General features: G+C 46.0%; 1 protein-coding gene across 2 annotated transcripts in view; it reads right to left on the bottom strand.

The window, feature by feature from the left end:
• The window catches only part of LOC146204104 ((Lyso)-N-acylphosphatidylethanolamine lipase-like), a 73808-nt gene that overhangs the window by 6559 nt on the left and 40927 nt on the right, over positions 1 to 26322 (bottom strand). For both annotated transcript variants that reach the window (XM_084589099.1, XM_084589100.1), the window contains exons 3-7: positions 25006 to 25124; positions 6835 to 7009; positions 4379 to 4639; positions 2536 to 2650; positions 1354 to 1540 (exon numbers count right to left, since the gene is read on the bottom strand). In XM_084589099.1, the coding sequence (XP_084445225.1) occupies positions 1354 to 1540; positions 2536 to 2650; positions 4379 to 4639; positions 6835 to 7009; positions 25006 to 25124 (857 nt within the window). The remainder of the gene's footprint in view (positions 1 to 1353; positions 1541 to 2535; positions 2651 to 4378; positions 4640 to 6834; positions 7010 to 25005; positions 25125 to 26322) is intronic.

Here is a 26322-nt window from a genome sequence, read left to right as displayed (position 1 = left end):
TCTTGACCGATACCGGTAAGCTGGCAGTCATAATCTGCGAGTTCTTGCCAAATGCGCTCCATCCCAATCTTACTCTCCTTGTTATTTCCTTTCCATGGTCCGGATCTGCGGTTACTACTTGTCTTAAGTAGACATATTCGCCTACTGCTTCCAGTGTTTCGCTACCTATTGTGAACTGCTGTTCCTTCCCGAGGCTATTGAACATTACCTTAGTCTTCTGCATATTCAAGCTTACGTTTCTACTTTTCCTGTCTAGGTCATCAATCATTCTTTGCAGTTCATCTCTTGAGTTACTTAGCAAAGCAATGTCATCAGCAAATCGCAGATTACTGGGGTATTCTCCATCTACCCTGATCGCAAACTGCTCCCATTCCAAGTCTCTGAATACTTCCTCAAAGCAAGCTGTGACTAGTACTGGGGAGATCGTGTCTCCTTGCCTAACAACTTTCTTTATATGAATTTTGTTACTTTCTCTATACAGAGCTATGGTTGCTGTGCAGCCACTCTATATATCTTCCAGCAATTTCACGTACGGCTCGTCTACACGCTGATTTCGCAATGCCTGTATGACCACTGAGGTTTCAACTGAGCCAAATGCTTTTTCGTAAACAATGAATGCTATGTGTAAGGGCTGGTTATATTTCGAGCATTTTTCTATCCCCTGGTTGATTGTATGGATATGGTTGATAGTAGAGTACCGCTTCCGAAAACTTGCTTGATCTTTTGCTTGATTGCAGTCTAAGGTTGTAATATTTCTATTAGCCATTACCTTAGTAAATACCTTATACATAACAGAATCTGAAAAGAAAAACAACAATCCTACACACTTTTAGATAGAAAGTTATGCTACCTTTATTGCTTGAAAATGAACGTCAGTTATTTGGGGTGTTTATTAATCGCGGAAGTTCGTTGCAACATTTCGTGCTTTTATGTTGTAGCGTTTTCTTTTTATTATTATTGCGCCCCCTCCTTCCATACTCCCCTTCAAGCTCTGCTTCCATTTCTGTGATCACTTCAGCTCGGTTCCTTGTGTGTCTTAATCCAATAATTAACACAAATAGACGTCACGCTCACACTCGCTGTACTTGAGAGTACGCTGAAGGCATTTATTCTGCGTTGGCACCAATTAACCATGCTTAACAAACTAAACATACTCGCTGAAATCCATATTTACCACAAGAATGTAATATTAATTTTCTCCTCAGGGGCACAATCATTCTAGCTTTAAATGCGGGCACCCCGTTATGAATCACAGGCTGAGAGATTCCTCTGTCCCTCAGTGCCCCATTTTCTTGCCATCTTTGATCAGCTTCTGGCAGCGTGGCTCGCTGAGATAGCTTTATGTGGGCTTACCTGAAGGTCCACGTAGCCGTTGGTCCTGTTCTTCTTGATGTACTCGCCCGGGCTTCGCGTGATGAAAGTTGTCTTCCCGTAGACAAACGTGACGGGGACGTCAGGGTCCAATTCCAAGAAACGCATGACCATAGGATTCTTCGTCCACCCAAAGTAGATGCTCATGTTCCGGAACGCCTCTTCCCCTCTGCACGTGGCACAGTTCCGAAATAAAGCGAAAGTAGACCACAGGTAGTGCAACGAAGTGCCAGCCTCTATTAGAGGAGACACGATCAGGACTTGGACGACAGCCACCGAGTCCTGGCAATTCCTGACTCATTTTTCGGTGCGGGATTTATAGCCATGTTTGTTTGTTTTCTCTCACTCTCTATCTCTCTCTCATTTGTGTGTGTGTGTGTGTGTGTGTGTGTGTGTGTGTGTGTGTGTGTGTGTGTGTGTGTGTGTGTGTGTGTGTGTGTGTGTGTGTGTGTGTGTGTGTGTGTGTGTGTGTGTGTGTGTGTGTGTGTGTGTGTGTGTGTGTGTGTGTGTGTGTGTGTGTGTGTGTGTGTGTGTGTGTGTGTGTGCGTGCGTGCGTGCGTGCGTGCGTGCGTGTGTGTGTGTGTGTGTGTGTGTGTGTGTGTGTGTGTGTGTGTGTGTGTGTGTGTGTGTGTGTGTGTGTGTGTTTGTAATAGCAGTAGATCAGATAACATCATGAAAAACCAATACCTAAATTGTTGATTCTTCATAATTTCACGATGTTACACAAGCACTATTTCTCCCTTGTCTCTGTGCCTAAATAAAGGTTCCTCTTCCTGCAACTGCAACACTACTAGTTCAAGAATCAAAGTCCAGTTTGGAAACAAAAATAAATAAAATGCATGAACACACAAAAGGAACACACTCAAAAAACGGGAGAAAATCTGTTGTGAAATAAAGGCACGTCTTGTCGAAAATTCAGTAGTATGTCCGCGCATCACTATGAAGGTAGAAAAATCAACGCGTAAATATTTTTTTACATGCAGTGTGCACATGTATAGTGGGTTCAATAAGGCTTAATGCCCAGTAGACATCACAAATTATTCCGCCAACTAGAAAGGTAGGCTTCGTGCGAAGTCAGCTAATTAGCTGACTTCGGTTGCATCTTCGCCCACTCATTACTGTGCACCAAAATCTGTATATTTGTTTTTTCGTTTTTGCTCTTACGTTGGTCTTCGGACGTTGCAGTGATACACGTAATTCGGAATAGCAGTGGGGTCTGTGACAACACGGCCGAAGAGGCTGTGAGAGCCGCTTAGGGCTGCCTGCATTATGAACGGCCCTGCGAAGAGAGAAAAAAAGAAACACAAGATACATGCAACATCCGAGTAAACACAAACTAGAGTTTGCGACCAGTTCGAGCTTATTGCTTAGCGATAACAGAACATCATGGTTGAGATATTGTTACAGGCCAAAAAATAATTGTGATGTAGCATTTCCAAGGTAGTGAATAGTATCTCTGAAATTACGCTATCGTTGTCGTATTTTCCTCTTCCACGTTACTAAAGTGGATGTTAATTCACGAAAACTCAGTCAGGTCCTGCCGGACTCAAGGGCTACGTGAACACACTTAGGGCTAGCTGAAGCGCTTCCAGAGGGTGTCTAGATTCAACCACCGGAACAACAAAGACGGGATGCACCTTTACCCGCCATTTTTGTTCTACCAAACCAGTGCTTCGAGAACTAAGATAATTTGATGCTTTCCTGGGACAACTTCGAGACGCCGAAGCACGACACCTCCTCTGCAGTCCAGCGAAAAACGTACCAAAGTCATCCCATAGCGACTAGACAATTGAGACTGTTATAGTATTCGCTGAAGAAATGCAGCAGATGTTTTGGTACTATGACCCAAACCAGACCGAAGAGGCAGCATTATACCAGACTCAAGGAAAAAAAAAAAGAGATTTTTTTTTTTTTAAAGGTATATATCGGCAATCTTAACGCTCTTAGAATGCACTCCCGGTATATAACCGCCACCTGAATATGTTGCCATGTACGACAGACATGGAGACAGGGCTAAGGCACTTAAGAAGTCATAAGTGAGATTATTCGCAAAAAAATGCCAAATGATGTTTCCCACGGCCCAACTTCGGGTCCGTAACTAACGCTACCAGGGAGCAGGGGATGAAAGACAGCAGCCGCCAGAGTTGTACAAGAAGCGATAAGATTCGCAGCCGCATTGAGCTGCCGAACGCGCTCGGTCGCAAGCTCGCGTGATTGCCAAACGTGGCTTTTGCGGCGCCATGCTTAGCAGCTTTATGTGCAGCAGTAGCGCAAATGTCTCTCAGACATTCGCAGTAAAAATCGTGTAACATTCTCAGCTGTGCTTTTGAGATGAAAAGTTTTGCAATTTGAAAATTTCAAGGAGCTATGACGTCACCTACCATCAGTTTTCGGCAAGTGTACGCGTTGCGATGGAACATGTTTCGGCCTCGGTGCACCGTACATATTTGCTCAGAACAAGGGCAAAGGAAGCCATCACCGAGCTCGCTGTTCTTCGCCGAAGGCAGAGGACAAATATTTCGCGACGCACGGCTGACCTGCAACCACTTCAGCTTGATTTGCATTCCACATTTACCTCTGCTGTAGGCTGTTCGAGGTGGTTAACGGCAACCACGCTTTTGACTGTCTTGCCTTGCTCTTTGGACTTGCAAATTTTCTCCTCACCACGTTTTTCATGCCTCGATAAACGCCCTATAACGAATACATAACACTTGCCACAAGTTCTGGTTGGCCGCGGAACAGCGATAATAACGACAATACCTTGTTTTCATACTAAAGAACGAAGCTTTATTGAAAACTTTGAAAGACAAGATGAAAGCGCAGTGCAAGTTGACTAATTGCGACGCACATTTCTCTTTCGTCACCCGCCACGCAGAATATGCAAAAATAGGCAGTCATTACACAGGCACGGTCGTTTCGCCTGTACAAACCGGCAACAGCAGTGTTAGGGGCTGTTACCAAGCATGGACATGATTGCTTGCCGGTGGATAGGCGGAGTATTACTCACCGAGTAGCCCTGATGCTCGCAATCCGGACAGCACGTTGAAGCGGTTGCAGTAGAGCTGGAGGGGTGCTAGCCAGGGTCCCATCCTCTTGCCACGCGGCCGCGCCGGGTCGTACACCGGAAATCCCCATGGGTCCTCGAGCACTAGGTGTGCCACACGGTGAGGGTACCGCAACGCGTACGAAGCGGACAGGAAACCACCCAGGCTGTGGCCCAGCAACACAATGCGCTCCAACTGCATTTTGCTCCTCCACGCCTCGATACCTGTGCAGGCCACGCCATCAGTGCACTATTTCCGACCACGCTAGACGCATTGGAACTGGCTGACAAAACATTGTTTTTGGGCTAACTGGTACATCACCGGCGGTTGACAGACATAGTGAAAATCAGCCACAGAACACTGGCCAAAATATGTCACGAGATTATGGTGGAGATGAAAAGACATTGCCTCATATAGTACAGACCGAGCACTACAATATAAAAAAAGGCTTTACAATTTTAATTTTTCATTGAAAATTGCATAAAAACAACCGAGGTGCTATCTAGCGGAGAAACAATAGTACTTTCAGTGTAGCCCCCCACGTGACTACATGTCAGCAAAATATCGCTTGATTTTCGTAACTGCACACTGTTCTTTTTTCTTCTAGGAGTGCTTGCCATAATTTACTGTATTTTGCGCTCTCTCCAGTGCGTCCTTAAATAAAACCCACCCCTGCTTTCGCACCGCGAGAGGTGTGCTTTCAGGTTTTGCCACTAGATGGCGCCACAGTGCAATTTCGTGAATGAAGCAATGACAGTGCCCACTAAACCTTTCGTCGACGAATGCGTGTATTATTGCGCCGTAACAGCATTGAATGTGAAACTGAAAAGGACGTTACTGTACGCAAAAAATGTCTGATTACTGCCTGGCGAATGAAAGTTGTATTTGTTTTCGGTACGTCTTTTTTTGTCGACCACCAGTCGTCATCGCGGTCGCTACTCATGGTTTCCAGCATCGGACTACATAAAAACGGGCACACGCATTGATCGAAAAATTCTCGGTAAAAACTTTCTACAGCGTTTCTAACTAAACCGATATGGAATCGAACATTTTGGACATCAATCTTTCCACTGCAGCGAAAAAAAAATCGAGACCTAAATTCCAGTGCTCTGTCCCTTTAACTCGCACACCGCTTATTGGTTCAGAGCATCTCACAACCAGAGCAGCGGGGATCTCATTCGATAGCTGCTACTCGTCACCACCCAAAGATTAGGTCCCCTGCAGGAAGCGATTGCGTCTAAAGGAGTGACAATATTTTTGGTAAAGGACACTAAGATGCTCTTCATTACGGCCCAAGTTGCAGATAAAGCTGTCCAAGGCATCAGTGGAACATATCCACTCGAGCTCAGCTTTTCTGTTATTCCATTATTATTATTATTATTATTATTATTATTATTATTATTATTATTATTATTATTATTATTATTATTATTATTATTATTATTATTATTATTATTATTATTATTATTATTATTATTATTATTATTATTATTATTAGGTGCCAAAATGCTATCTCCGACATGATACCATCAGTATTTGGCTTTGCAGCATGCATGTCCCTTTGTTAACCCAACACCTATAGAACTACATCATCTAGAGCAACTATGCTTTGGTGCTTGATGCGCTTCTACTGATTCATTTATATCGCCAAAAATGGATTAAACTGTCCGGAGGCGTAGTGCACGCCACGAAGCAAACTAACTCACAGTGGAGTGGTGCTACAATACTGAGATAAATAAGGTAATCGCCAAACAAAACTGAGCCCATGAAACGGAAGTGGAGTAAAAACTTAATTCTGCGCCAGTGCTAAAATCAGCTAAAACGAGCGCTCATTCCGTCGAGTTCCATTTTCACCTGAGGGAACCCTGGCATTCGACAAGGGCGAAGAGTAAGAGAAAGGAAGGAAAGCAATCCAGCATTACGTAATTATATAATGTGCTCTTTAACGCAACAGTTTCGTCCAATACACTTTCCCCAAGGATTCCACTTGCATAAAAGTAGAGCACTAAGCCGGGAAAAGCATGTACCTATCGGAAAACCTATGGATACCTGGCGTCACGGGTGATCGAACCCAGCAGCTTCCCGCTTGCAAAGCGGATGCGCGTGATCTCCTTCTGTGTAACTTTGGCTTCGGCTCTCGTGTGCAGCAAGTAGAACGCTTCTCCACCACATGACTATATGCATCACCTCGCTCTTTTACTGAGCTGTCTTCATGCTTGAAACTAATAAAAACCCTCGTGAACATCCCTTATTCACACAACAATAAAGCAAAGGCACCTAAGCTCATTTGCGTTGCCTCTAGTATCACCACATCCAGTGCTTTCCCGAACACCAGAGTCTCAAGGGTGGCTTAAAACAGGAACCATCTAACAAGGCGAGAGTGAGGGCAGTTGGTTGTTCTGGAAAAGAACTCTCTTACTCTCAACCATCTGCTCCTCGATGCGATTGGCGTCGGTCCCAAGCGACGGCCTGGAACTGCGCCCGAAGCCCAGCAGATCCACGGTGTGGACCACCCTGTTCTTGGACAACTCCTCGATGTTCAACACCCACAGCGCGGAGCCGCAGCCTAGGCCATGGATTAGCACCAGCGGCATCTGCGCAAGGCGCCCGTCTCTAGGTCAATCAATCAATCAGGTCATATTTCACATCAAAGGCGAGGTTGAGAAGAGGAATGTGGTGAAGATAAAGCCCTTGGTAAGGTGTGACGCAGGGCTCGCGCTTCATGGAGCAGCTTCATGTACTGCCAACAACAAATGAAATGCGAGAAGGAAGACTGAAGCACTCAACGCAGAATGTGGTCTTACGCACAGCAAGCTGAGTACCAGCCAGTATTTTGCCCGTTACAAAAAATAAGTAGCCGATTACAATTACTATTGCTCAATTCGAAATTTCAGCTGATTACAATGGACATTACGATCCCAGAAAACTGGCTGAATAATTACAGAACAGTAATCGATTACTATTGAGTTCCTTTCATTTCCAGTTTATTTTCATGACACAAATTCGCTCGAACTACATGAACTAGTGCGGCTTGCTTGAAATGCTTTTACACATTGTTAATTTTCAACAGGAAATGTTTTCCAAGTCATTGCTGATTCTGAAAAATTCCTCGTGAAGACATGGCAACATTGAGGCGGCAGCATCGACTGTGGCTACAAACGATGGCTAATGCTGGTGAAACGTGGTTCAAGGATAGTTGAACCTCTAAAAATATTTAGTTGAGGACACTAGATGAAAGCAGCAAATATTCGAAATTACTGAGCGATTAATCTTTTTCTGGTTTCACGGTTTAGAGCGCGAAAATCCGTAATAACTTCAGCGGACCAATCTCTAAATTGCCTGAATTGCTGTGAACAAACTTATCTGCAGTTTGTAACACAAGTAAAGCAGCTGTAAGACGACCGTGTGCCCCTGTATATAGCAACAGTTCCTGGGGCGTGAACATTAGTAGTAAATGCTGTCATTTACCCATGAGGCACAATTATGTGTATCGTCATACCAGTATAGAGTCGCCCAGTTGCCCCACTTGTTTTCTGAAAAATAACTGTGACTGGTGCAATTAACTGGTCTGTAGGTCCCAAAATAATGTCTAATTTTAACGTCACTGGACGCTCCTACATGTGCACGTAAGTAGACTTTATTTATAACGTGTTTTTTTTTTCTATATTTTGTTCGCGGTTCGTTATTTCGGAAGACTAGATTTATGGACAGCTCTGCTCAGGAACCAAAAGATTCATGTTAATGAAGTAAAAATTTACTATACCGTCCCACCCTGTCGGAAATAAAGTACATATTTTGCCCTACTCGCTGCTATTTAAAGAAGTCCCTTAAATATCTACTCCGACAGCATAATTCAGTGTTAATTACTGTCTCTAGCTACACGGCGCTCCTGCGCATTCTATTCTACATGGGCATTTCACTCAACACTGCTCTTCACTTTCATGTAGGTGTCGACTAAATCCATATATCTGTGTATCCCCAAGCAAAATTGTCTTTTTATTAGGTGGCAAGAGCAAAAACAGATCCCACCCACCATCCTTTTCTTTCGCTCCCGCAGCGAAATACGCCAGTAACTTAACTGCCAGCCTTGCGGGCAGCGATCCTGCGTGAGCATGCATAAACGTGCATGTGATATTCTTGTCTCGCTTCGAGTTTTTTATAGCCCAGCTGTCAGGCGCCCGTTACTGTATTGGGCGTCGGTGGCTATGCCGCAACCGCAAAACTGCGAAAGGAAGTGAAAGGATTGAAGATAATAATGGATGGTAAGGCGAAAACGTGGAGGTATACATGATTGCAAGAGCGTTCCTGTTCCTCCTCTCATGTACTACATAAAATTGTTACCCTGCAGCAGCCTGCATGCATGGTAAGCGCCGGCCAAGTAGTGCCGAAGACGAAGCGCAACCGAGCAGGTGATCAATATTATTACTTAAACACAGACCTGCCGGTGTTCCTCACTTGCCCGAGTTATGACCTTTTTCTGTTCTCTCGCGTTTCATCTTTTCTGTCTTGTTTTTAATTATGTTAGGAACTCTCAAAAATAATGGACCAATTACCGCACCCCTGTATAAACATAAAAGGCTAAATTTACAAAAGAAAAAAAAATATTTACACGGCGAAACCCATACACTCTATCACATCTCTTGGGAATGCCAGGACAAACCTGACCCAACGTTAATAGTGCCATGCCCGACACACGAGCAGTGGGAGGCGGCCCTGACCAGCGACAACCTGGACCAGCAAGCCTGGATTATCCAGCTAGTCCGCAAGTCAGCTGCTGCCAGCGGAGCCCTGGACTAGGGGCACCGACCACCCAGCTCCTGCGAATTTTTACTGATTATTATGCTCATTAAAAGTTTTCTCTCTCTCTCTCTCTCTCCCTTGCACACAAACTTCTTGATCGCCGCTCTCTCGCCCACACTCGAATTGTGTATGCTTCTTTAAGTCAGCCATGTCAAGAGCTCAGCGATGAATGTACACAGCCTTTCCGATTTTTAAGGCGACGCTGCGAGTGAGCAGCGTCGTTGTGGGAAACACAGTCGTCATTTGCCTTCTTGTTTGAAAGATGACTCATTCGAAATTACTAAACCACCCTTCCAAAAATCTAAAAAATAATTTATAGTTTGATGTCAATGTCACTTTTTAGTACTCCTATAACTATTTTGTAATAGTGGAGACTGTCCGCACCTGAATGCCGTATTTTGTAGCTGTGTTGTAGATTTTTGTTCTAGCTAAAAAATTACGATATTGCAACAGCTATTTCTGTTTTCAGTTCTTCTTCATGGCCAAAAACTGCACTTGAACTCTGTTTTGATGAGAGAGATTCCTCTTTTTCGATAGGGACAGCCTACAGCTTTCTATCACTACATTGCTCTTGGGCGCAAATAGCAATAAGTTAGCCCACATTTCTGCTTATAGCGCTAATAGAGGCTTATAGAGGCTCATCAGTGTTAGCAGGATCTGTGCGCTCCCGAGATGTATCCGCAAGATTCCGCGTAAAAACGGCGGCGCGCCCCTGGATAAACACAAAAGGCTAAATTTACAAAGAAAAATATTTACGGGGTCAAAAATGTAGAAGGTATGCACGTGGCATTATCCGCTAGGGGCGCTAGCGGCCGGCGCAGCATAGAGTCACTGGAAACGAATGCGGTACTCTGAAATTTTTCCAGTGACTCTAGCGCAGCATTCGCCATATGCGTGGTCGTGTGTGCGGGCGCCGCACCCAGCCGCAGTATTTAACTCGTTATGATCAGTGGGGTACGCCTATCGCGTCTTGACGGAATTTCTGCGTGCGCCAGCGAAAACCATGCGAGCGAGTGGATACACCCGTGGACTTCGTGGAACAACAAAAAAAAAAAACGGTCTCGACAAAATGTTTGACTGTGGAAACATCGGCTCGTACGACCGCGGTAACATTGTCGAGGTGTGCCGCGTACTACAACACCACTGCTTCGCGCTGAATTCCCTGACATCGGTGCCTTCCTTGTGAAGTGCGGTCTTAAGTTTTGCTATAGGTGAAGAAATTAAAACGTACTAAGCCATGAAAGTGTTTTAATTTTTGGCAAGCAAGTGAGGCCAAGAGCCACACGTGCGTGAGGGTGTCGATGACCGGCATGCCCCCGTTTTTAGAGGTGAGCAAATTGCGACGTGTCTGTTCGCTTCTAACTAACGCTGTCACCTCCTTCGACTTGCAAGTGACATATATTACAACTTTATCAAGCGCTATCGCTGCACATCGCGTTGTTGCGAACCTAGGTTCCATGGGTTATGTGCATTTCAATCAGAGCTACGTTGCCGATACTAAATTTGTAAAACATGCTCTCTGGGTGTTCCGTTTATGCTGCGAGCACGTGACAGTATGTTTTTTCTTTGCTCGACCTTCTGTCACCAAAATTAAGCAACCGCATTGATTCGCTTTACTGCTGGAACAGCGCCTGTGCAAGCTTCCATCGACAGTTTGCTGACTACCGCCACTAGAAATGTGCGTTTCGCGGCCATGCAGCTATGGAATGGGGCATTTAATATGCTCTCTCTCTTTTCAAGATGTGCTCTGCCTCAGTGGCCACTAACAACGGGTTTAACGAGCTGCAAGTCATTTTGCGCGCAATGGACAGCCGGCACTTTTGCTGTCGAGCTGTTGCACGGGTGAATGCCTGCAATGAATGCACGGGTGAACAGGTTGAGTTATGTCACGGAGCATTAAATATTCGCTGCAGACTCCATGCGCATAAAGGGCTCCACAAAGAAAAGTGGATGCGGACGTATTTAACAGCGTGATAAAATTTTCTGGATCACTTCCCATATAGGGTGGGCACCTGACAGCGAACCTGATACTGCACGAGCCGACGCGCGCCGATGCCACCGGCACCTTTGACATGGCGGACGAGGCGGAACGATGCTCGCGCCATTTGGTAGTGCGGCCTCAGTGAATACTTCCCCCTGGCAACGCAGACAAATTCGTACATATCCGTCGCGCATCGCACACAAACTTCTTGTTCGCCGCTCTCTCCTTACACTCGAATTGTGCGTGCTTATTTGTCAGCCATTTCTGGGTTTCAGCGATGGTAGTGTACATTCTTCCCAATTTTTAAGACGAAAGCCTTTTGAGTCGATCTTTGCGTTCGCGAGATGTGCCCTCGAAATTCTGCGGAATATCAACGGGTTCTTTTTACGTTTAATAAAGAGTTGTCCCCCAAAGGAATCGAACTTCTACCCCATCGATCCTCAGACGAGTGCTTTAACCAACTATGCCACGCCGGGCACGTGAGAAGTCTGCCTTGGCTCCCCTTGTCTCGCGCTCCTGCCGTCTCCACGCAACGTAGGGGCGCAACGACGACGCCTTCAGCCAGGTCTCCAGGAGGGCTAGGGGGAGGGCTAGGGTGCCTCGATGTAGCGCGCCGCCGTACAGGGTGGAGACACCGCCTTCGACGGCGCCATGTTGGGGCAAGCTCAGATGCGGCGGGCTATGGAGCGTCGGTCCGATTTCTTGTTCAGCACGCGCTTGCGCTAGCAGCCTCAACTGTGTACCGTTTTTACACACATACTCGCAATCCTGGGCGCTTTTTTGCTCGAAAAAAAAATGTGAAAGCAACTACTGCTTGCTAGCATGCGTAGTTCTAAGAGGAAATTATCAAATTGCAGATGGTAAGCATTTACTCTTTCGCCGTCACGGATATTCAAATGCGGTTATTTTAATGACTGGCTGTTTTATAAAGCAATGCATTTTGCACTGCCGGACATGAATGAGTTTATGAGGTGCATAAAATTCAATTGCGTCTATTGCTATAGATCAAAAACCATGTGTACGTTTCAAGGAGCCGTATATCGAAAATAATTTGTATCGCAATGGCCCATCGTAAACCGTAGAAAAGACATAGCAAAAAAACGATGCGTAAATCAACCTTTGACACGTGTCGCATGCTGATGCACACGGCATTTTATTCCAAAACAATCCTCATTAAGACTTTGAAGCTGATTTTAGATGCACGCCTAGGAGACATCTTTTAATAAAAGTTGGCGCCAGCTACAGTTTTGCTGCCGTACCCATTATTCGATTTTTCTGGCTGACTTAGAGCGGTTTGGGACGATGCGCTTGCGCATTTACTTCAGTTGGCTAACAGTCTGTTCATAAGCTTTGGGTATCCCGCGCAAAAATTTTTACACGCAATCAAACAATGTCGGGACAGCTGTTGATTTGAGGAGGCACCGTCCTTACATTGTGTTTGCCCTCGAACTGGCGCTGAAATGAGATAAGCGACGAAACAGTCATTTTGCGCATTTTGTAGTGTGCACGCAAATGAATTAAATAATAAAAACATTATGGAAGCAATGCGATATTTACATGTACGATCGCAAAATTTTTCCATGGATGCCAAACCAGCGACTGCACTAATTCGGGTGTCAGGCGGTCAAATTTAGCTTCACCTAAATTTGGCTTAACCTCCGACGAGTACTTGCGGTGACAACAGGGTGTGAATATCGCCTCGCGATGCGTAATTATAATAAAGGGAAGGAAAAGGTGCATTCGGGATGAACTGTTGTACTGCGCAAGAACCTTGCTTGCTCACGACCGCTTTCACAAGATGATGCCGCTACACCTTCCAGCTCACGAGAGCAGTTTCTTTGAGACTTGTCGAGCTGCCGATCATATTCTTAAAACGACCTAATTTTCGTGAGAACCCAACTTTTTATATTATTGCGAATCTCAAAAACCTCGCGTAAAACTGCTCATGTGTATAATTAAAAAAGAACGGCTTCAGGGGACCTGTTATCTCGGTTTCGCGAAATATTGTACTAACGATAAGCCCACTTGCCAAATTCCAGCGCGGCCAACTCACGGGGTGTTTTTTTTTCGACCAAAATAATTGTTACAAACTGCGTCTCACTTCCTACTCTGTCGCGAGATGACATGCCATCCGTCGCTTGCCAATGTATTATTTCCCGAGATGAACAGAGGAAATGTAATCTATGTGAATCTGAAGCCTCGGCGATTGCCGCCAGCTTTCAAGATCGGGTGTAAAGGGGAGCGATCGAAAGGGCACAATAGTGCATTCCTTTGGCAAATACCGGGCTCGACCTTTTCCACATGTTCTTGGTGCGGCTATGAACACAGAAAGGCAGATCCTCAACAACAAATATTATTGTGTGACACTACGCGTATGATACTAAAGTCGAGTGTCACTCACTGAAAGTTACACTAAATTTCCCCGAGTGACTACAACATAAGCAGACGCAATTACAATATATTTAGTTTATAAGCCCTCACGTACGCTGAAAATTCAAAATTTACACTTAAAAACACAGCGCGCTACTCGCGATGCCAGGCAATGCGATGCTTCGACCTGCTTCAACGTTGAAGAAGGCAGACCAAAATCTGTTGCGCACAATGCTAGATGCATGGGAAAGCCAAAAACCGCACAAAGCTCGTGATTACAAGCAGATGGGTGAAGCGGCGTGAGATAACGTCATTCCAAACAGAAGTGCGTAACTGCTTTGGGCGAGCACAAAAATATCTTTTAAAACGATTTCGTATAAACAGATACAGACCGCAAGAAAGACGACACGCGCACATACGCAAGCACTTGTGTGTGTTTGTCATCTTTGTAGTGGTCTGTGTCTGCGCTAGACCTTTTTACACGATTGAAATGCTCCTATTCGCTCAAAAAAAATTATGAATGCATAAAAGAAGCACAGGTATTGTGGCTTACTTCGCAGTCTTCACGCTTCACTTTCGCGTCCCATCCATTTCTCCGTCTCTTTTCCCATGAAGAACGAAAACATCTGGCTCCTTTTTTTTTTCTTTTTTGCTGAGCCAGCACACAATGGAACACAACAGCCTGGCATGCTAGTTTTCGCGACTGAACACAGTTCAATCGCCCAGCACCGAGCGCACAGCGCAACCGCTTCGGACACTCCGCAGCAACGGCCCGAAGCGACTTGCCCCAAGATGGCGAGCGCGGCGGCACGAGGCATGCCAAAGGGAGTCACCACCCTGTACGGCGGCGCTGTTATCGAGGCACCCTAGGGAGGGCGCGTGGCACGCGCCATCTGCCGCCGACTATGAAGACCAAGCGCCCCAAGGAGCAAGAGCTATCGCCGCTGAGTGGAGCTACTCGCCTCGAATCCGGTACAGAAGAAGCACTGCGTGAACGGCGGGATTCTGGCAAATAAATACTACAGTAGAATCAGCCCCACAGGCTTCCACCTTATCTGTATTATGGGGTCTTAACTGCCTCAACAATACGAGCATCGTATGCTGACCGCTGCTGCACCGGAAGACGGAGAGGAAAAAAAGTAATTCTAGTTTGTGGAATGTTGTGTGTTGTGCGAAGTGTGTGTCGTCGGGTTGCGGACGTCACCAGACCACAATATGTTATGGCCGAATAGGTAGACGCAGCCAACAAAGGCTTCGCGTTGAAGATGGCAGGGTGAAGTCGGAATCCAGCCTTCCAGGACTCTTGGATGCCGAGCCAGACAAGCTGCCCATTGTCACGATTCTGTTCCGTGTGCGGGTGTTAAGGCTCCAGGCCCACACGGTGAAGTGAACGAAAGGTGATTTTATACAATGTTTACAATCATGGTACAGGGCACAACAATACCGGCACGGGGGGCCGAAAGTTACTGGCTTCACGCGACTGTCTTCGTGCAGCGACGGCCAGGGAGACTCGCCACGTCCGCTCCAGGCGCGCAGCACGGCACGCGACGACTCTCACGACTGTTTCAACGGGTCTCTCCGACCACCGGCCGAGCGCCTTCGTTTATAGGGGCCAAAAAGTCGTTGCTCTTAAACTGTCCAATCCGGACGCTGTAGTTGGCCGCGGGCCAAGATGCACAATAATGACCGAACTGGGTTCCCGCTGCGGGGCGAGGAGGTAGGAGAGGAGGGCGCGCCGTCGGGGCGCCAAAATGTCTGGCCGGTCTGACCTTCTGACAAGCTCAGAAACGCCCACCGCCGAGGCTTCTCCTAAGTGCGCCGGTGTCTTGCGGTGCAGCACCGGGCTTGTAAGCGGGCGTCAGGCGCTCGCCAGCACCAGCTCGTCTGCAGGAACCGCTAGCTGCAGTGGCCGCGGGTACCGCGGCTAGAAGCCCGATCACAACACCCTATAGTCCACGCAGGTACAGTCATGAGCAAAAGTGGAGAGACCACGGTAACTGCTACGATTGCGTTTTTGATGTATAAAAAGATGTGCCAGAGAAAATTGCTTAGGCAAAAAGGCAAGTATATTATGCATGGCACCTAATGCACTTCTCAGAAATAACTGTTTCACAGTCAGAAGACGCTGGCGGGCAGTTTCCTCAAAGCGCATGGACTCTCCACTTTTGCTCACGACTGTACGTCTTTGTCAAAAGTGTAGAGCCCAGGGGTCTGCTTCTGAGGCACTTCGTGCGGCTTGTAGTGCATTTCCAGTGTTCCAAATCTCTTGATGGTAAAAAGATTTTTTGTCCTACCCTCTTCAATTGGAAGGAACTCCACTAATGCTAAATCAGCGCAACTACATGGCTCAGAAGCAGACCCCCTGGGCTGTACACTTTTGACAAAGGCTGTACATTCTTACAGCTTGGAATGGTTAAAGCGGTGCATTATATCCCTGTATGACGCTCGGGGAGCACTCGACCGCGTTGCTTCTCTTACGTTCTCACCAGGCTAGCGCCTCATAGGGGCCGTGTACGCAACTGCATCGTTCTGCATTTCACTACCACCATCGTCAGCTGCTTAAGCCAAGCAGACTAGCCTGATGAAAGGAGAGGTTGGATGCGCCTTGCAGAACGCGATCGCTTTTTGTTATACGCCACGTCAAAACACTGATTGCCCCTGCCAACAGCGCCATGATTACGCGGCCGCTCACGAAGGTGAAAAAGCCGCCACAGACCGCAGCTTACTACCTAAGGCCCCACAACTGCAGGAGATCGCGTCGACGAGACAAGAAAAACCTGCGAGACGCTGAGTGCGCTGCCCTGTCACTAACAGAAAATGGCTACGTCCGTGATGACTGTGGTGAATCCGATAGACGCCACAGCTAGCGAAAAGTAGTCGACCGGCTACCGGAAAAGTGGCCGGCTCATAAAAGAAAAAAAAATCAGTCGGCAATGAGACTCCAAGCGGTCCGTCTCGTCCCCGCGTTCCTCGACATGCCAACAAGACCAGTGCACAGCATAATGTGGTGTGGTGTTTTGTGCTCTAGACCCCCTTCAATACTATAGTGCATGCTAGTGCCATATACAAGCAATGTGCTATGCCCGTAACCATTTCATGCTTACATCTACTCTGGATTATAGGAGAAGCAGTAATTTTTTAGTCATGTTTTTACTCACGATTTACTATTACTGATTAGTTATCAATGTACACGTTTTCTTCTGCTTGGCTCCAGTATATCACGAGTGATTTCTTATTTCGTAAGCACACACGTACGCTACGCTTGATCAGATTGGGAGTTTGGTCACATAATGTTGGCATTTTAGAGCGAGAAGTTATATCTTCTTGTAGTGACCGATTGAAGGAGGGGGTAATTTCAATTCTACTTTGCTCTGTTGATAACACCGCGGCATTAGTGTTCGGTTACAAGCACCCAATAAAGGAATTATACAAAGAACCCGAACCGCTTAATTTATTCCCATGATGTCAGAATCTTCTATTCCTCCGACCCAGCAGTGGATAAATGTAATTTGGAGCCTCTTTCACATTGTTGTGCCGTCGCTTTCCATAATTCAGCGAATAGCTGAATTCATCGCAATTGGCTTTCGTGTGCCCACTCTGCGCTAAACCGGCAGCCAGGGACTATTATTGGTGCTTTTCTGTCACACTTGTTCTTTCTCAAGATAAGCTTTATGAAAACTTCGTTAAGCATCTCGTTCTCGTCTCAAATTTGTCCTTTCGAAGTTCATTGCCTATGCTAGGATAAAATCACAGATCTGCTACGTCACGCATTATTCACTGTATATAGCAGCTAAATTGGATTCTGCGTTTATTATTTTTTACAAGATGAGTAATGCCCGCATACTATTCATTTCTTCTTGAATTCGTTTATTCAATCCACCTCATTGATGAACAAGTCTCTTAGAAATGTTCTAGATTTTCAAAAAAGACTCCGGTTATCATACTGTAAGCCCACCGCAGTAAACAACAGCCGTACTTCCAACAGCAGCACATATACTATAGCCATGTGCTTCCTCATCTCTATGTACCGGCTGTGGTGAACGAGACGTGTTCCGAAGGCACGGCCGTACTATATTCTAGGCACTATAGCCGTACTGTGGTGAGTGATAGGCCGCTTAGTGTGACCAGACGCGGCTGCCGTCGCCAGGGGCAGCACGTGTTCAGGGTGCCGTCCTTCCCGCTGAATCTGATGGCGCAGCTATAACTTCAGCGACACGGGCGCTGAATTTTGCAACCACAGTCGCCATTCAAACACCCCAATTTTGATGTATGCCTTTTTTTTTTTCGCTCTTGAAACACCTAATTCCGAGCAAGTAAACGCTTTCGTACTGCTTTCTGCGCAAGTATACTTTCCGACCGCAGAGAACCGCGTCGTCTGCTCGACGCGGTAGAAGACGCGTGGCGCTCGCCGCCGCGGAGCGTGCACCTGAGTGGCATCCAGTGCTATATCGCTTCGCCTGATCCGTCGCCTCGTGATATCGTGCCGCAAACAACAGTCCCCAATTACGTGATTGGTAGCCCAATTGACCGGTGTGGCTACGTGCGGCACCACCTCGCGCGTTCACTTTGGCTGCAACTGGAGCTGTCTTGAAAATGCTGTGCATTTGGTTACTGCCAGAAATGCATCATTATGCACCAAATGAGGAAAAGGTGGTTTATACATCGCTAAGATCGCTGTGCGTCCTGCAAGGAGCAGGCATCTTTATTCGGCGCTCGCGAGGACGGAATCGGCGAGGAAGAACAGCGAAAAGTCATCATATTACCTGTATCGACCGCGTTACCCACTCAATTTAATTCATGTGTGCCGTGCATTCGTCAGCCGTTACATCAGCGGAAGCAATTTTACAAAAATATTTTGCAGAACCTGATGCGTAAAACCTCGCCCCAATAAAATGCTTGGCCCCGCAGCTATGGTGCTGTAGTTAGGACGCTCCGACTACTGTACCCAAGCATGCGGGATCGAATCGCGGCTGCGGCGGCCGCTTTTTGATGGAGGCGAAATTTCCAGAGCCCTCCACTACGGCGTCTCTCACTGCCCGACGAGTAGCTTTGGGACGTTGAACTCCATAAACAAATCAACCAACAAAATGCTTGTAAGCATCGCGTTACACTTCAATGCGTTGAAGAAAAAAAGGGTATATAACAGAGCACATTTCAAATTATGCTGCACTGGCGGTGCAAACAGAAAAGATCTGACAGCTGCAAAACGTACAACTAAGGAAATCCCGCGAAGCGACTCTTCTTGCAGAGGCTTCTAATCTGAAAGGTGATAAATTCAAACAGCTGACCATTAAGCAATCAAGTGAAGCCCGGATCTCGCTCTTGCTGCTAGGCTTCAAATTTCCAGCAGCGCGCTCGCGGCAAAGAAAACCGACCAGCTATGGTGCAGCTTACCAACGGCGTGTGCTCGCTAACAGTTGATACGACCGAAGCTGGAACACCGAGAACACGCGGTCTGGTTGTGTGTCTGCGTTTCGCTTGTAGCGTTTTTGTATTTTAGGCTGTGTTTTAAGTACTGTGGTGAAAGCCACTTTCCAGAAATGAGATCTTAGGCATGCTTATAAGGTTGGACACTGTATTTCTTAATGAAATAAGAAATACAGTACACATATCTTCCTCAGAAATCAATTCTTACACCTTTCAACTTGTGCCGTAACACGATACACTTGAGAGCTATAGAGTAAAGCAGGTCCTCTAAACATTTTCAGCTCTCAATGCTTATTTCGGGCTATAGTGCATATTGCACGGCACTCCATTGAATGATTTACATAAATGTTGTTTATAAACCGTGTTTCTCTTGAATCTCTAACATACATTCAAACGCAGCGAAGAGCTGAGAAGACCGTCATCAATTAGGTGGTCACCAGTGCGTCCTCAAGTCGAATGTTAGAGTGGAATGTGGGCATGCGATAAAGGGACGCTCCCCCCCCCCCCCCCCCTCTTCCAACGAGAAAAAAGAAAAGCAGGCGAACATCATATATTCGATGAAGCAAACCGCCACGCCCATAAACGCGCCAGCAGAACGAGCAACGAGAACGGCCCCCAGCACCGGCTCTCCGCTCTTCGCCGCGCCGTCGGACAACATCTCATTCTTTCATTGGTACCGCCGTTTTCTTAGAAACATCCTGATTAGTTATAGACAAGCGTCAGCCCGTGACGTCAGTGGAGATGCGGCGGCGCTGGCGACAGCAGTGACTTTCGTGGTGTAGGCAAAAGCATGGGCCGTCTGCATTGGATGCGCGGCGCTTGCTGCGTTTTCGAGCATTATTCCCGATATTCCTGCAATGTGTGGTGCGGTTGATTGCGCCACAAGGCACAAAAAAGAAAGTGGTACCTGTTTTCACTTGTTTCTTGCGGTCGGATGAAGATGAGAGCGAATGACAGAGGCATTGAGCGCGACAATTGTAGACCCTTCGGCGACGGATTGCCTTGTCAGCTAACGTGCGCTGCAGTTCTGCTCTGAAACGTGATTAGTTCGTTTGCAACTCTTAATTGCCGTGATTGTTTTTCGGCCACATGACGAATAGCGCAATAACAAACGCCTGCAGCTCGTTCACGTTTTGGTGTATATACATATATACTACCAGGCCCTAAGAAGTTTAGACGTGATATCCCGTGCGCAGCTAGGAAACCGCGCTGTGAGTTCCATTCATCTGCGGTACTACCCGTGCACATTTTCGTACAGAAAAGGACACAAAAGCTGCTGCGAAGGCAACTGCAGTTACCTTAATTTAGCGGTCACTCCAGCGCGATCATTGCCGAAACAGGCCAAGAGAATAGCAATTAGTAGCTTTTCTCTGTTTTCGCTTTCCGGAATTTCAACGAGTGACGCACTCTTCAACGGTCCTAGAAATCGAGTGAACATCGTTAGGAACTGGACAAAGTCAAGCAGCGCTATTTCTCAGAGTATTAAATTTTATTTTTGAAGGTCATTAAGATTATAATGAATTCAAATTAACCATACAACCAGTTCTGATTGAGTTAGATAGTTAATTGTGGTATATACGGTACATATTACGTTTAATGTACCAAAGCGGAATTGGCTAGGGGTGAAAAATAAGCACAATAATATGACGCGCATTTGAATAAAATTTTTCCCAATATATTAAAAATGCTCAGCATATCTCGCAAATTGCACTGCAAGTGATCGCGGACATCGTAGAGAAAATTACAATTGCGCTCACAGCAAAAAAAAAAAAAATGCAAGAAAATGCAGCATTATTACGAGCTTTTTATTTATATAGTAACCTGTGAATGACCCTGACTACGTCTGCGCGATTCAACAGACGTGGAACGTCTTTTTATCGCGCAGGATAAAACAAGTTGGCAGCGCGCCCACTACGCGAATGTTACGAAAATATATATAGAAGATTGAGTTCTTATTCAGTGAAATTCTACGACTTAAGTTGCTGGTACAGCGACCTACAAATATGATTTCTAGTTCAGTATAGTTGCCGGTAATATTATTATTTAGAGTGAAGGTGCTTGGAGCAGCAGAAAAAGTACCCATCAAAATAGTCGTCACATGAAAAACGCCCTTCCAATCATTCATATTATCGTCCTTGTATGCGCTAACAATAGGCCCGGAGTTCACTATATATTAGTTTTTCTTTTACATTCTGATGCCTGGTTTTCATTTAATTTAATCAGTCACTACAGTCCCACGTTGCTACAGTCGCCCACCGTAGCCGCGCGCTGTTGAGGCCACGGAGAAAGAAGCTAATTCAACGCTCTTCTCCAGGTAATTCCAGCAGTAATCGGCTAGTAAAGGGCTGAACTATTCTCCAGGCATAGACCAAACTATTTCTACGTATCGCTTTAGAATATTCGCACGCGCGAACTGGTTTCGAAGGCAGCGTCGCTTGGCGCTGTGTAGGAACGCTGCGTTTTTGCCTACACCCCTGTCGCTGCCGATCGCAGCGCCACCTTTGTTGACAAACATGACGCTTGCCTATACCGAGTCTGCTAAGCTGCTTCTCGCATTTCACCGAATAACATCTCTACTTATCCCGCTTCGCCAATTATCAAACGTATATGGCGAATCGAATTAATTGGTGTACAATTTCAAATTCAGTGCGACAAAGTATTGTGCCGCCTTCGCTTAGAGGTAACCGAAGAAGACGATGCGGCGCGCTATGCTGTTGCGCGTTACCAAGCGACCACAATGCAGTTCTGCGCACAGCTGAGCCGATCTACACCATCCAGTGATCCCGCGAATGTGCTGACCAGGAGCAGTACTCTCCAGTCCTCAAGCGGTCACTGGCGGACACCAGGCTCACGCGCCGGCAGCAGCACCCACTGCTCTTCGGGCAGCCCTGCTCAGCTCCGAACAAGCCATTCTCTAGCTGCTACAAGACGTCCTTGCTGCTGGTCGTACCTTCAGCTGGCATCGAACGGCGTTTTTCCCTCGTCAAGCAAGAGTTCGCAGCCCACTCTGCTGGCCCAAAGCTATCCGGATGTTTCCCCATTTCTCCCAGTCTCCAAGTCGAAGTCATCGCCGAGGCGGGCCCCGGCAACCACACTCAGTCATCGTTTTCCGATCGCCTAGACCTGAATACAAAGGACCAGGCCTCCTCCTAGGGTGCTGCGCTCTTCGGTCTCAAGCCCGAGGTCTTGCTCCTTCAGGAATTCTGCCTTGGAAACAAAAACGAGCTCAGACTGTTGGTGGAGCCCACATCTTGGCCTGGAAGTCCATTGCGTCATGGTGTCGAAGATTAAGCACCAGAGACAATCGACTTTGTGATGCATAGGATACTTGCTTCTGGGCATGGGAGCCCGATGTTTTGCGGCAACCTGAGTTATCCTTGAGAGCATTCTCGGGGTGGCAGTGGGAGGGGACCAGCACGGAGCACGATGTCTCCCGCTATTTGTCTGCTGCTCAGTCAGCGAAGCAGAGCCTTATCCTGGAACTCCTGATGAAAGCGGCAATTAAGTTAACGAGACCACGGCATCGCTCCAGGCGTGCATGATGCAACTGCGCGCTGTTCTTGTGGCAGCCATGGATGTCGGTCCGCGCAATTATCCGCTCGCGTTCGAGTGTAAACCATATTAAAGAAGTTCATAAAACGCAAGATATGAAATAGAGGACTGCAGCCTGTACTGCTCAGGATCACATCCGATTGCCGCATATAATGTTTTGTTCCCCGATCATACCATTTCCTGTACTTAGCTAAATGTATGCATTAAAATATGTGATCAAAACTCGAGTGTATTCTTAATTGAGATAACGCTCTAACTGTCATTGCCTTGACTCGCAACCGAAGGTTTGTTTTGGCGACGTTGCAGCGATTCGCATGGGGACATCAGTGAAATATATGCGAACCATTTTCTTCGTGGTGAATCGCATCCTTTAGCCACTGGGATGGATCAATGGTTAGAGCACCCGCTTCGCATGCGGGAAATGCGAAGTTCGATCCGCCTTTGCCGCCGCGTATACAACCAGTGACACAATACCTACAAATGTTTCCCAGAAATGGTGCTCGGCTTCCCTAGGGTGAAATGATTTGGAAAATTTGTCTTAGGCATCACCTCAAGCTGACAAATAGTTTTAGCCATGTCGCTTTTTCGTAATGGTGCTTTTGCATCATTGCAGCAAAATCATAACTATAGCACTCGTCAGTCATGGGAGAGTTTAGTGTATGACGGCTATTTGAAGGAAGCCAAACTCTGTAATGTACGGAGCACAACAAAACGATCGCTAATGATTAGCTGATATCATTCAACACCTGAAATTAACCAGCCTGATTTCAGATAGTTTCTTGTAAAGCAAGACGTCTAGCACTTTCTCGATGGAAGAAACAAAGCGATCTTTTTCTACTGTAGATTTTAGCAATACAAAACAAAAACGAAATGCCGAGCATGCATGGATAGCATATACTATCCATGCTCACGCCCCTTCGTATTCATATGATTACGATATAATTGCATGGAACTTTACCGTACAAGAATCCGCAAGCCTACTTAGCCTTTGCCGGCTGGTCAGCATTACTCGAGGCGGCGGTCTAGTACTAGCGGTAGCAAATAACAGCTTGAAAACATTGAAGAATACCAGGAACATTGGTAAACAATGTTTCCATCAGTTACAACAGAAGCGAATATATATATATATATATATATATATATATATATATATATATATATATGTGGTTTGTTCTGTGGGGTTTATCGTCCCAAAGTCGTCCCAAAGCGACTCAGGCTATGAGACGCCGTAGTGGAGGACTCCGGAAATTTCGACCGCCTGGGGATCTTTAACGTGCACGGACATCGCACAGCAATGTGTGTGTGTGTGTGTGTGTGTGTGTGTGTGTGTGTGTGTGTGTGTGTGTGTGTGTGTGTGTGTGTGTGTGTGTGTGTGTGTGTGTGTGTGTGTGTGTGTGTGTGTGTGTGTGTGTGTGTGTGTGTGTGTGTGTGTGTGTGTGTGTGTGTGTGTGTGTGTGTGTGTGTGTGTGTGTGTGTGTGTGTGTGTGTGTGTGTGTGTGTGTGTGTGTGTGTGTGTGTGTGTGTGTGTGTGAGTGAGTGAGTGAGTGAGTGAGTGAGTGAGTGAGTGAGTGAGTGAGTGAGTGAGTGAGTGAGTGAGTGAGTGAGTGAGTGAGTGAGTGAGTGAGTGAGTCAGCGAGTGAGTGAGCGAGCGAGCGAGCGAGCGAGCGAGCTTCACCCTCGGAATGTAACGAAAAAAGTACAGTAAATCATAGGAATGGCAAGCGAGCATTTATTTTTTAAATCCCTTATTGTCACTTCTTATCAACCCTAGTAATCGTTGTTGCAAACAAGACAGGCTAAGTAGTTGGCAAGCTCTCGACTATCGTTTCTGTGTAAAAAAAGATTGCAACGAAAACGCGCCAAATAATTCGTAACTCTAGTGGTTTTTATCTGCTGTACAGTGACAACAGGGCCATGAGATAGGCTATATTTGAAGACTCAGGGTTAATTTCGGCCATCTGTAAACTATAATGCGCACCCATGTTTTGATACACAGGGTTTATTTAGTTTTTTCTTTCATTTGGGCTCCATCGTAATGCAGTTTTCAAAGGCCAGTATTGAATAGCCGATTAATACGGCCCCTGAGCTAGAACTGCCGAGACGCCATGAATTTACTAATGAGAAATAAAAATACGAAAGCACATATCTGCTCATTACGAAGTGAACAGCTGATCATAAACTTATAGGATGATGACCTGTTGACCATTTCTCACAAGCGCTCATATTTAAGCGGCAGTAAGGTTTCTTTCCAAGATGATGCAAATTTGGCAAAGAGTTTTGGACTGGGCAGCAAGCTTGAATATTGGCAACGTCCGTGTGAGCAGAAAAACATGTTAACAGCAGCCAATAGTTACGAGGTCATCTTGCTTTAACAAGAAGAAAACCTAGCTCTGTTTTTACTATGGCACGAAGAACATTGTTACTTAGTTTGCGCCTCTATTCGCTATAAGCTTAGCTTACCTGTGTAATTGAGTCCTCTGATTCGGGCTTCATGGTTATGGTCCACAGGCGGCACGGAGAGGTGGCGTCTCCAAAGTTACCTACTTCAACATAGTGGCCCGTATAGCTTTTCTTCATATCTGAAATAGTGAAATAGCTTAGACATAAGAAATATATATATATATATATATATATATATATATATATATATATATATATATATATATATATATATATATATATATATATAGGTTGCGAGAACATAACGTACTAGACTGCTAAAAGAGGATATAGCGAAGTATACGCTTCATTAAAGGAAACATTTTTTATTTTTCATTTCACTTGACGTTTCGGTCGGAAACCGAAACGTCGAGTGAAATGAAAAATAAAAAATGTTTCCTTTAATGAAGCGTATACTTCGCTATATATATATATATATATATATATATATATATATATATATATATATATATATATATATATATATATATATATATATATAAGTAGTTTCCGCTGGCTTCCGTAATTAAAATTTGGAAGAGTAGACACTTCTAGAGACACATTTATTTGCTGTCGACGTTTCGGTCGGAACCCGACCTTTATCAAGACTGTGTTACAGCTCTTGGGACTACCTTTTTAAGCAGTCACCGCTACAAAACAAACAAAGCAATAAAGTTGACACGAGTAAGGACAGTTCTTAACAAATTGAAAAAAAAAGAAAAAGGGGAGGGAGAATATCTGGAAGGATGGTGGGGTTGACTCGGGGACGCTCGAGACAAGAATAGACAAGAGAGAATTGACAAACGCAGTGCGGGGTGCGTTCCCTGGTCGGTGTAAGGTCAAACAGGTGTTGTAGGGAATGTGGCGTGTGCGGGCGCGGGTATTCGAGAGGGAAGGCTTTAGAAGGTCAGACTTCTTCGCACTCAGATTTAATGTATAGCTTACGCAGTTGTGCGTGCGATTAGCGCCGGTAGCACGTTATGGTCAAGCTGTAACCGTCATCACGTTCGTGCGCTCTGAAAAGCGGCATCAAGAGGCTAAAAAGCGCACGGTGACATTCGCCCGTGGCCGAAGAAAGATTTTAGCCGTATCATCTGCACGATTCGAGGCAAAACATAAGAGACAATACAGCGATAGCCTACAGACGTCTCAGGAAACTAATATTTGCACACCACAGAGCAGCACGGCACAGGCGAACGTACAGTCATTTAGAGCCCAGGGGGCCTACTGGTAAGTGGCGCTCCTTCAACGGTAAGGGAAGTCCTTCCCGTTGAAAAGGGTAAAAAAATCGTCTTACTTTCCACAGATATAGAACACCAGGAATGCATCACGAGCAGC

Source organism: Amblyomma maculatum, chromosome 1 (genome assembly GCF_055883805.1).
Source record: "Amblyomma maculatum isolate TAMU_Amacu chromosome 1, ASM5588380v1, whole genome shotgun sequence".
Taxonomy (NCBI): domain Eukaryota; kingdom Metazoa; phylum Arthropoda; class Arachnida; order Ixodida; family Ixodidae; genus Amblyomma; species Amblyomma maculatum.
This window is presented reverse-complemented; position numbering and strand designations above follow the sequence as displayed.